At 43.8% G+C, this 12,568-nt stretch overlaps 1 protein-coding gene across 1 annotated transcript in view; it reads left to right on the plus strand.

The window, feature by feature from the left end:
• Positions 1-2,907: 2,907 nt before the first annotated feature.
• LOC111147829 (R-spondin 3) overlaps positions 2,908-12,568 on the plus strand; it is an 88,336-nt gene continuing 78,675 nt past the window's right edge. Inside the window, exon 1 of the mRNA XM_022504082.1 lies at positions 2,908-3,224. Coding sequence (XP_022359790.1) covers positions 3,128-3,224 — 97 coding nt within the window. The 5' untranslated portion in view covers positions 2,908-3,127. The remainder of the gene's footprint in view (positions 3,225-12,568) is intronic.

The following is a 12,568-nucleotide window of genomic DNA, read 5'->3' on the forward strand; positions in this document are numbered from 1 at the left end:
TATGGTTACAGGGATCAGGAAAAAGTTATTCTAAAGCATAGCGTCAAGAGAGAAAGAATACACTCTTCATTTGTTTAATGTTTTCCTTATGTTTCCTCAGAACCGTGCTTATTCCTTGACTAGCTTTTCCTGCATACTGTATCTAGTACTTCTTTCCTGGGATGGCTCAAGACCTGCAGCTTCTGGCTCTGCTTGTTTATTTATTTACACTGTCATTTCTATTCTCATCCAAACTAACGTATGTCTGCACAATACAGAGTGAAAAGTAAATGTCTTTCTTCATGTTTATTTCCCTGAAGTTGTTCACTAAATTGCTTTTTTTTACATCCCTTTTGCAATCTCATCCCATCCGGCTCAAGTATCCTGGATTAGAAAGGCAGTCTCTGGAGTCCTTTTCAAAGGGAGCCTCCCACAGCCTTTAAATCCCCCACATTTTATGGTGCAGATATTCAGGATCTGAGGTATTAAGTAAGAAGGAAAGCAAAGCTGACTGGGACAGACACAGAAAAATAGAGTAGCTTCTTTTTTGGATAATCATTATTGGAATTGTCCTGTTATCTGAAATTTTTCTGGTTCAAAGTGATAAACTCAGTCATTTGCAACTGGACATTATGCAACAGATAAAGACAGGGAGTGTGTTTGTGTGTGTGTGTGTGTGTGTGTGTGTGTGTGTGTGTGTGCATGCACGTGTCTGTGCCTGCAATGTACAGAAAATACCATTCTACCACAAAGAAATAATTACAAATAAAAATTATTAAAAATAAGCCAAAAAATCATATCCTTGATGGGATTGTTGTCTTTCCCATAATATAAACTCTAAGGAAAACTACTCTTACTTCAAAATTCCAATACAGGTATGCAAAGTAACTAATAATATTTAATTAAGGAATTAACATGGAAAGGCCAGGTTCTCAGATTCTAATTTTTAGCACTTTAACAAGAAGGTGTATTCATGTTCCTTTCCTTTTGCTTCCGGGCCATTTCATCTCCTCAGTCCTCTCTTCTGGGCTGTATAACCACACCATTGAAGACTTCAGAGAAATACAGTCTGAAGCATCGCAAGCTTGCAAAATGGGATGGGTAGGAGCGGTAACCTTCTTATCCCCGTTATTAATAAACACATAAATAGAAGGCAATCCAGTTTAGGGATTATAAATGGAGGAGAAAGAGAGAAATACAAATCTTACTTGCTTTCCAGCAGGGCTTTGGCTATCTTCTAAACCTAAATTATTTGAGCATAAGAATTAGCAAGGTGTTTATGAATCAGGGACTTTTTCAAAGTGACTTCTCAGGGGCTGTGTAAAACTGTAATGCTGTAAAGTATAGTCCTTCGGATATTGTTAAATACAGCTACCTATTAGTTCATATTAAAATCACTTCGGGGGCTTGTGACTTTCAAATAATACTTTTTCAGTAACGTCTGGAAGCTCATCGACTTCTGCTTCTGGAGAAAAGCGGTGGGAAGCCTACCATTGACTAGTAACAGCCAGAGTGTACGCCGCTCAGAAATGCCGGCCCTCCGTTCTCCCATCCCTGGGTGGACCAGAGGCCTTTATTTCCCACTGCCAGGGGGCCCTTACCTGCGCTGGGAACAGAGGAAGTAGTGGACCTTCCCCATCTCCCCTAAGACTGGGAAAAATCTTTCCGAATATCATTCTCTGCTCCCTAGACGAGAAACGAAATTGCACAACAGATCTTTTCAAGACTGGGAGACAGCGGGTGAGAGGGAACGCGCGCCGAGCGAGGGCAGTCAGACTAAGGAGAGCACTGCCTGAGGAGTGGAGGAATCTTCCAGAGCCGCAGCAAAGGCTCAGTTTGGACGAAAGCCGCAGCACAACCGAATTTCCAAAGGGACGGTCCTGAACGCACACACGGCTGGGTCCTTCCCACTCGGGGCAGGTAACCCGCCCGCGAAGTGACCGTCAGCGCCCACTGAGCTCCTCCGGATCAGTCGCCCGGGAACCAACTGCAGCTACCTTTACTGAAAGAAAGAAAGCAAAGGAGTGGGTGCTCAAGAAAACCGGAAAGAAGCCCGCACGCAGAAACCCTCCAGCGATCTGCCTGGGTGGCGAGGGGCGAGCTGCCCTGGGCCAGTCGTTGCGCGCCGGTGCTGGGGGTGAAGGCGCGAGGTAGCAGGGGCGCTCCGCGGGGAGAGCCTGGGGCGCCCAGCCTGAGGCGGTGGAGACCAGCCGGGCTCAGAAGTGGGGGGCGGGCGTCTCGGGCCCGCGGGACCTTCGGCCTCAACACTCCTGGCACTAGGGCGCCCACCTCTCCCCGCGAAAGCTGCCTTCTGAGGGGCTCTTCTCGCCACGCTCTGCCTCCCCCGCTCCCCCCGCTCGCGTTCTCCGCCTTCCTTGCAGTGTCCAGAGATGCTCCGTCGCAGACCCGGGACCCCTTAGGCGCCTCTTCCCGTCCCTCTGCCAAATCGCAACGCCTGTACTTTTCCAGCTCCCTCTTTCCCTCTTGAAATTGAAAGTTATTGAGGTCGCTCAGGGTTGTTGCTCCAGCAGTTTCCTTCCCCGCCCCCGAGCTCCCCCCGCCCCCCGCAGCCATCCCCCCCTTCCCCCTCCCTCGTCCCGTCCTTCCCTCCCTCCCTCCCTCCCTCCACCACTGGAGCGGCTCCTACTCGCGAACAGCAGAAGCAGCTCGGGGTCTCTCCGCCAACCCCTTGGCCATGGCCGCGGTGCCGACGGCGCCCGCTCCCCTACGATCCCCGGGTCCCCGCCGTTGTCGCCGAAGCCGCCGCAACCTCTGAGCCCCAGGGGCCGCCGCCGCCAGTACCCGCCCGCCCGGATCCTGCCCGCCGCCGCCCCTCACCATGCTACCTGCGGCCGCCCCGGCGAGGCCGCTCGCTGCTCGTGGAACCCTCGCTCGCGGTGTTGACAGCCACCCCTGCGGAACCGCCGCGGTTGAGGGCTCGGACAATTTGAAAATACAGTAGTTGGTTTCCCTGCACCCGACCCGCTTCGTTTGCCATCCCAGCACGCCTATCGGATCTGAGTGGAGAAGTTGTCCGCTGCTTGGGGTCTCCCTCTCTATACGCCTAACACTTACCTATATTTCTAGAACATTTAATATAATTAACAAAAGAAAAGGAGGAAAGGAAAGGAAACATTACTGGGTTACTATGCACTTGCGACTGATTTCTTGGTTTTTTATCATTTTGAACTTTATGGAATACATCGGCAGCCAAAACGCCTCCAGGGGAAGGCGCCAGCGAAGAAGTAAGTGCAGGGTTTTTTCTACACGTTTGCTCCCTCCCGCCGCGTTCACCTGTAGGGTCTCTGCCTGTCCTGCGTCGGCTCCCGGCGTCAGCTGTCTTCCCTCCCTGCACCCCACGCCTCCGAGATCCACCGCGCCTTTCACGCCTTCCTCTGCGCGCCCTTCTCTTGCTCCGCATCCTCGCGGGTGCCAAAGCGGGCGGACCGGGCGTTAACGTGGCTCCCGCCCCCTCGTTACTTAAGGTTCGAGGGAGAGTTCGGGTTTTCGTTAGACCAGCTCTAGCTATTTGTGCTTTCCTTCCGTGACTGGGACGGGGGTCTGAAGCCCCTGGCATCCTAGACACCCGGCCCGCGAGATGTCCCCGGCCGCTGAGGAAGAGCCGGGGGGAGGAGCGGCCGCGGCGCCGGTTTGCCTCGCGTGGCTGCCTCGCTCAGGAAGACCTCGCTCTGGTTGCGAACTGCCCGCGGGCCAGCCGGGGAGCCAGCGAGCGAGCGCCTGCGCGGCGGCTACTCGCAACCACGCACGGATGGAGCAGGAGGGCACGCGGGGCGCTCAGGGTTCGCGTGTCTACGCGCTTGCAGAGCCGCTCGCGATCCCACTGCGGGGAGGGTCTGAGGACCGCCGAACCCGCCGCTGGGAGCCGGAGATGCCCAGTTTCCAGTTACGATCTTGCCTGTCACGCGTGAGCGCTTGCACCGTCTCAGGCTCTTTCAAGGGTCTCCTGGGGCAGACACAGAGTGAGGGTGGGGTTCCCCGTAAGCGCTCAGGCTCGCCTCCTCAACTGCTCCGTATCTCCTGTTACTTGGAAGGTTGGCTTGCGAAGTCGTCTTGAAAACAGTGCCCTAGCTGGGATTAAATGGGTGGGTACCCCAGGGCACCCTCAACCCCGGGTTGGTCTATCTGAAAGGTGGCGTCTTCTAGAGATTCGGAGACAGATGCGAGAATGGCACCTCTCCCTGCTCCCGGGGAGCCTGGCGCGCTGGCTTCTGTGCCCGCGTGGACAGTCCGTTCGCCAGTAGCAGGGCTGGGGGCGACCCTGGTTCCGGCGCGGGGGGCGCTGGTGGGGTCAGGGAGGGAGAACTCTTCCCGGAGTTCGCGGGACGCAGAGAACGAGGCTACTGCCGTAGCCCCCCAGACCTCCGCCGCGGGGGAGCCAGTGACGCTTGGCGGCAACGGGTCCCGCGCAAGGACCCAGTCTCGGAGCGCCTGCGGGTGAAGCCCCTCCGGGCGGGCGCGGGTGCAGCTGCGGGGACACAGCCCAGGCTTGAGTGAGATGGAGATTTAGTAATCGCTTCTCCGCCTCTGTTTGTCTCTGCCCTGTCCCTGGACGTGAGGGTCCCCTGAAAGCTCCCTTTGTGCCACTAGCCTCTGGCAGACAAAGTCTGGTTCACCTGAAAACTGCCTTTAAAAAAACGTAGCTGGGTCCAAGCGCCAGGGTCTCACCACCCCTGGGACCGCGTAGCAGGGGGCAGGAGGGCCCAAGCTAAACATGTCAGGGCATCCGATTTATTATTCTTGGCTTCTGAATGGTTTGTGTTCTTCGTAACTCCTCCATCCACCCTTTCACTCAAGGCAAGAGGCCGCCTCACCGAAGGGGCGGCCTGGGGCTTGAGCCTTGCCCTTGCGCCTTGGTGGTCCCTGCCTCCTCACCTCGCGGGCCCGCGGACACTTCATCTCAGGTCGGTGGGGAGAAGGATGCCGGGTCCAAGGGCAGTCTCCTGCTTTGCATTGCTCTGACACACTACTTCCTTCACCCCACTGAGGACCCCAGGGCCAGTAGCTACACAATTCGGGGGAGGGGGCCAGGGTCCTGAGCAACAGTGTAGAGGTGCCTCCGATTGTAGTTGGGGGCCCCTGTTTTTGAAGGAAGACATGCGAAAGAAACCTGGCCATCCATTCGTTCCCACCAGCCCCAGCTGCCCGGTGATGCTGCCCCAAGGCTGCGGGGCCCAGCGGGATGGCCCATCTCTAGTTTCATACTCCAGAGAAATCGAAGTCAAAAGGCGAACAGCTTTTCCACCTGTCTCAAGGCCAAGACAGAGGCGCCCTCTGATTGTGTAGTGGGGGTGAGGGAGGGAGTGCGTGGCACTGGGTTGAAATCCCAATTCTGTGGGAGTGGGGCTGGGAGAGAGCTCCCGTAGCAAGGGATGGATGCTCCTTGCTGCTTCGCCCTTGAGTCGCCTTTGCAGCTGGGTTTGCTGGTACAATCCTTGGAGAGGGGCGACCCCTTGCGTCCTTCGAGAAGACAGACTAGGCTCTTGGCAGGTGCAGTTTGGTTTTTGGAGAATGGGAAGGAGAGATCTTCGTTAAATGTCCAGAAACTCAAGGCCAAATTGCATGTGCACATACTTGTCTTTTGGAAATTTCTGAAAGAAACGTATAAGAACTTTGTCCTCCAATGCGGTCTAGGGAAAAAAAATTAATGAAAGGTAAAGTAATAGTCAAAGGTATTTCAGAAAATAGTTGTCTTTACTTTTTCCTAAAAGAGACAACTAAAATGAACATTTAAGAGTACCTCCCTTTGGCCTGTAGTTAAATAGCTTCACTTTCCTAAACTTCTAAAATACAAGAGGTAGAAAATTAAGGTGTAAGAACTGTTTTTTCACAATTTTTTTAAGTGGTCTCTTGAATGTTTTAGTAGAAACGTTTCTTGCAAAAAAAAAAAAAAGTAATTTGTTTGTGGTGTTGAGTATTGTCAAGTCTAAGGAATCATGGCTAATCCTCAGATGTAGCAAAAGCCACATTACTATTGTCCTGTTTTCCTGAAACAACTGCTATACCATTTGTCTATACTTTGTGAAAACTAGTGATCTTAGAGCATTTTAAACATAAATTTTGCACCTTAAAAATTATCTGTGGAGTTATGGGTGAGTAAATACACAATAACTTTTTACCTATTTGGATTCGAATATAGCTCCTAGAAATGACTAACTTGAACTTATTTAAGATAAAAAGGAAATGCAACCCTTATTCAAAATTCCCCAACCAGCAATGTTTTTAGAAGCAAAGTTTGGCTTTAAGTACAGCATTGAATCAAGAACCCAAATCCAGTTTTTAACTCACTTCCAGGTCAGTCTTTGCAACTTAGTATAGTCAGATTCTGAATTCCAGACTATCTGCTAATAAAAGTAAATGTCATACTTGCCATAATGATAATAACCACAGTACCTTACCATTGCACTGGATTTCCCTTGAGTTATACCCTCAGACCCCTAAATAGTAACTTGAAGAGCGGGTATTTATATTCCCATTTTACAGAGGAAGGATCCGAATAACAGAGGCTAAGTAACTTAATCAAAGCCATACAGCTAGTAGGTAGAACTTGTCTCCTGCTGCTAGTAGGTAGATTTCTACCTGCTGATCTGTCAGAGAGATGTCCGGAATGTTAAGTAATAAGTCTGATGTCTCCAGACCATCATTTATCCACTTTGTTTGAAGAATAAGCTGTTCTGGTTGACTGGAAATTTTTGAAGGGATGTTTATATTATTATACATTAGTGACCAATGTCAAAAAATTAAATATCTGGTAATAACAGCAATAATGAATAGTAATAGTGCAGCTTGCTAAATATAATAATATTATTCAGTTATTCTGAAGACATTGTAGGATCATATTATTCCAGAAGATTATTGTTAGAAACATCAGATGTCTTTGTAGTATCCTTTTTATCTGATGCCATCTATTAATTGGGTTTTAATTATCTGGGTTCTAGATACACGCAAGTTTTAAAAAGCCATTGTGTGCATTGCAATTACAAAGCTGTCATTGCACAATCTGTGAAACTTCTAAAACTCCTTCATAAGAATGTCTGAGATAAAGGAGTAACAAAATAAGGGAAATAATTTTAATGGTAATAAAATAAAACCATCCTGTAGGAATATATTGTCATTGTTCATGACATTGTTTCAGACATTGAGCCATTCTCTGAGATTCTGATACATTCTTGATAATTGCACTGCCAATTATGGTAAATATCAAGTTAACTATAGGATAAAAAATCTTTCATTCTCCTACACATTTTGTAACATTTAATTTGGTAATATTGTAATATTTAATTTTGAATGGAAGTATGGTTTGGAAATTGGCTACAATGCATTTTCTCACCTGTCTGCTTCAGTTACCAATGTACTTTGTTTTTGAAAGAAACATTAATAGATAGAAGATATGAGTAAAATTTGCTGGAAAAAGAATATTCTGCAACATATCATGTGATGTTTGTATGAACATATCATGTGATGTTTGTATGAGATTTACACTCTTAGGCAGTAATGGCAATATCTAAATACAAACAATTGTAAATTCTAATATATTCACTATTACACCTCAGAGTTATTTTTTTAACATATCCTGTTGTTATACTATTTTAATTCTTTATTACTTCAATAGAAGGATTTTACTTAGAACATTAAGGATGATAATTTTTGAATATTGTCTTTTTAATCCTAAATTACTCTATGTAAAGTAACTGAGAATATAAGAATGAGTGTGAAACTGACTTAATGTCATCATTTCATTGTTCCTCTAAACATGAAAAATGAACAGTATTTCAACTTATAGGTAGATAGCTCTTGATAAAATCATTTCTCCATTAAATATTTACCCAGAATTTAATATTCCACAAATTAGGTCCCCAGAAAGCAATGAATAGAAATTACAACATGTAGTTAGATTTGATTTTCAAGTTATGGGGAAACCATACATACCACCATACTACAAAACAAATTTATTAGTTGCTGGATCATTTTAAAATATTTAAATCTGGACAGAGATCTCCAGATTACTATTAAATATCTAAAAAACATTTTCCAATTACATGGTTAATCTTTTTTTTTTTAATGCAGTTGTTCTTTTAAAGTCTATGTAATGTTGGTGGTATATCATGTGGGATTGTCAGAATCCTAAATAGAGTTAAGACCAAATGGTCCCTCTGCAATTTTAAGAATGAAGTATCAAAAAATAAGACTGTTTTACATATAGTGATTTCTTAACTCATCTTTCCCCACTTTATCTAAATGTTTCATTCTCGATGTTGTCCTAACCCTTTTTCCTACTTCCCCGCTATCCACTCATCCCACCTCCCAAAAATCCTTTTCCAAGTAGTGAATTCTTGAAATGCCATCAAAGTGGATATTATATTTCATGAAATGTAAGAAGCAACTTTGGTTACCATTAGGAAAACATCATTCAGTTCTGAGAGCATGGTAAGGATCATGCAAGACAGTGTGTTGAAATTACGTGTTTTACTTGGTTAGAACTATTTCTTCTCTGAACAGTGCATGGTACATTGGCATGCTTTTGAGAATGAGCATTGAGAAGTGTTGCATCATAAATTATATAGGTTTCTTTTTTACCTTCCTTTTGATTTTGAGGAAAAATGTGGGTTACTTTCTTAATTGTGAATGTTTTCTTCAGGTTTAAAATGATTGGATTATCTTAAATTTACCATCTGTTGGACAACCCAGTAAGTTTGAAATGCTTTGAAGTTACACCTTAACAAAATATGTAAAGCATAAAATACACATCTGCAAAAATTTACTGACCATTTTTTTTCTATTTAATCCTGTCCACCAGATCTTTCCATTCAGGAGTATTACTAGCATTCTGCTTAAAGTACTTATCCAGCAATACTGAAAAGAGTGGAATGTTCCATTCTCAAGGATTGTGGGGTGCTGAGGATGCTTACTGTCTAAATGCCATTGAGTGCTATGAAATCCCATTTTCTGCTCCAGAGAGTTTTCAACAAGATGAAATTTTAAGTAAATTACCTACATTTTTTTTCGCATTTGAAAAATTTGAATAATTTCAAAAATTCATTTTAGAAAATATGGTTACAGGTGCCTCTTATCTGATAAAAGCTTTTCTGCCTTATTTGTAATCTTGGCAAGAGACCTAGTTACCATCTGCTGCCACTAAAATTCTTCTGGAAGTTTTATAGAGAAAACTCAATGGTACTAAAGAATATGATTGCCCAATTAAATATATACTTAATAGCTTTTAACTGTTGTCATGCCTTATGCAAGAATATAATCCAGTCTTCAAAACACTACCTTATTTTAGGGTTCCATCTGACCTTTAAGAATTTGATGAGTAGCAAGCATCAAAAGTTCATGGTAGGAACTGAGACTTAAGATGCCATTGAGGGAGAATCCCCAGTGTCTGTTGGGAAAAAGTAGATGCCTATCTCTTCAACTTACCATCTTTTGGTCTGAGAACATAAGTCACAACTATGACTTAAATAGTCATAGTTAAACAGTTCTTCTAAACTTAGTTTTCTTTTTCAACCAAATTTAGTGGATGAAGATTGAGAATGCAAGCAAATATAAATATTCCTTTATTATAAGGAATATATATAAAGATTAATAAGAGCTTTATCAAAGTAGAGATGGAATTAATTATGATATTTCTTATTTTTCACAATATCTAGTGGCCCAAAACTATAGCCATTGCACAGTGAGCATACTCAGTCTTTAGTAGGTGCATCTTGTCCTTGGGCTTGGAGTCTCAGGAAGCTGGTTTGGAATCCAGCTAGAGAGATGCTGCAAACCCCACACACACACACACCTGACAGGCTGTCAGAAGTGGCCTGTACTAGGGTGGAAGCAGCAACTGTGATGACCCAGGTTTAAGATAATAAGGCCCTGTGTGATAATAACAGAGACTGATTGAGCAAGGGAGTATATAGAGCAAGTGATTTATATGGATTCAAATATTTATATGGATCAAGTGTCTAGGTCTTGGCAACTAATTGGATATGAAGGGAAAAGAGACGGAGACATATTTGGCACCAGATTTTGTAGTGTAAGGACTCAGATCTGGGTGAATGGAAAAGCAATGAAAATAAAAAGATGGGAAGTTAAGGGAAGCAGACTTGGTAGAAACTTATTTTTCTTTTGAGCTATCTTTACTTTGAGGGCCAGCATCTAGTAACTCAGAATCAAAATCTCATAGTATCGGGACTGAAGGTAAGTATTTGGGAGTCATATAAGGGGGATAGTTGAATGCATGAGATAAAATCTAGTGGTGCCATATTTATTATTATTAAAAGTGTTTGCATAGGGGCGCCTGGGTGGCTCAATGGGTTAAAGCCTCTGCCTTCAGCTCGGGTCATGATCTCAGGGTCCTGGGATCAAGCCCTGCATCGGGCTCTCTGCTCCGCAGGGAGCCTGCTTCCTCCCCTCTCTCTCTGCCTGCCTCTATGCCTACTTGTGATATCTCTCTCTCTCTCTAAAAAAAAAAAAAAAAAAAAAAGTGTTTGCATAGCTGACATTGAGACTCTTACCTGTAGTATCAAAATAAGATTAATTACATTAAGTTACTTTGTCTATTTTAAAGAGTCTAATGTACCTATCTCAACTGAAGCCTCTCATTTTTGTACTACTCTTTGTATTATATAAGAGACTGGTCCCTAATCATTCCATTTGGATCTAGCATCTACTCATAACAGTGGCATTCTCCTTTCAAGCAGATTTCTCTACAAAGTGTGCTCTTACAATGAGAGGTTCTGAGGATGGGATGGCACTTGAAGGAATCCAGCCCATCTGTACAGTGTATATATTCTGTACAGTGTATATACTGTACAGAGATAATCCGTATTACCTCTGCAACATCCCCACTGAGTAATTATCCAACCCTAGTAACACCGAGGCCCCATGTCCTCTTTCTCCTCCAATTCAATTTTGGCCTTCTGCATCAGAAGCAGGTAATATTTTCTAGTGTGTTTATCCTCCTAGTTGTCTCTGAGCACTTTGCATTGGCATGGGATTAGATTCAGTTACCTTAAAACATCTTTCTAGAATGAATACACAATAATCCAGTACACTATATTCACCCTAAAATCTGGCCTCAGAAAACTAGCTGGAAAGCATATTTATAATTATACCCCAATACAAAGCACATTCCTGAGAGTAAGTGGTAAAGCAGCCCCCATTTTATAACCACATAATACAAACCACCACCACACAATATAAAATAACAGAATTCGTGAGATGCTTATTTTAGAACACTGTTTTTTTAACATATGCTTGATAAGTTGGTAAGAAAAAAAAAGAACCTAGTTTCTCATCATTATGTTCTTTTTTCTATACAAAGGGACCTCACAGGTATGAACATAGTAATCATGACAAAGGGTGTCATAAAAGGAAAGGCAGTAGATTCACATTTCACTGATAAGAAAGAGACAAAACTTTTATGCCAAAGTGTGTGGAAGTGCCTCCGGGCAAACTGTAGTTTCATGGTTCTCAGAGCCACTGTTATAGTCATATATATGTTATTTTACTACTCATTTATATTTATTTGTCAAAGTGAATGTTGAGATACTGGTTATTATTTAAATAACTGCCATGTTTTAAATCACCTGTGAGGGCTAGATCCTGTACTTGACGTTTTCGCAAAAGTTTATCTCATCTAGTCCTCACACTTACCCTGTAAGGATGGTGTCAGTAACCCCATGTTAGTCATCTGAGATGACTCAACAAAGATGTGGTGGACCTGGGACTTCATCCCAGGTTTGGCTCCAAAGCCTGTGTCCTTCCCTGATTTCTTCACATCTCCTCAACTACTGGGATAAGTACTTAGGGCAGTCATAGGTTCATTTTCTCAAACCCCACCTCACCTTTTCTTTCCCTTATTCTCTCTTTGCTCATTCTTTCTTCCTCCTCATTTAACAAACCACAAGTGTTTCCCAAACATTTACTACAGAGGTTGCTTCTGGTATTCTAGTACATTCTCCCATTTCTCTTTCTTTTTCCCTACCCCTTTGCTCTCTTTCCTTAAACTTACCCTATTGATGGTTTTTAAACATAAGAAGTTGCTGATTTTCTTCCTTAGAAGCAATAGAATAGCACATTTTATATGAAATACTGCAAGACTATTCTTCTCATCTGCCCTGTGCATACCCAAGAGAAGATTAACTTAGACATGAGGATGTGGCAAAGTCTATAATTTCACAGTTAAATATCAAAATCCTTCTATGTAATTTACAACCACAATAGATATTTCACTGGCTAGTTTTTGTTTTCCAGAAAAGTCATCTTTATGGTGCTTCATAAAATCTGCTATTTATATTACTTTCACCATGAGTATTAAAAGTAACCTCCACTCCAAATTCTTTCTTTATAGGCCTTGGTACTTTTGGTGATTTTCAACCCTGATTTCAAATTAGAATCACCTGAGGATCTTTAAAACAAATAAATAAAACACACACACACACACACACACACACACACACACACACACACACACAAAACAACCAAAAAGACAGACTCCGCCCTTGACCAAATGAAACAATCTCTGGGGATTTGGCCTGAACATTTGTGTTTTCATAGGCGGTCCTGATGATTTTGCACC

This window comes from Enhydra lutris, unplaced genomic scaffold, assembly GCF_002288905.1.
Source record: "Enhydra lutris kenyoni isolate GAN:26980312 unplaced genomic scaffold, ASM228890v2 scaffoldscaffold17, whole genome shotgun sequence".
NCBI lineage: Eukaryota > Metazoa > Chordata > Mammalia > Carnivora > Mustelidae > Enhydra > Enhydra lutris.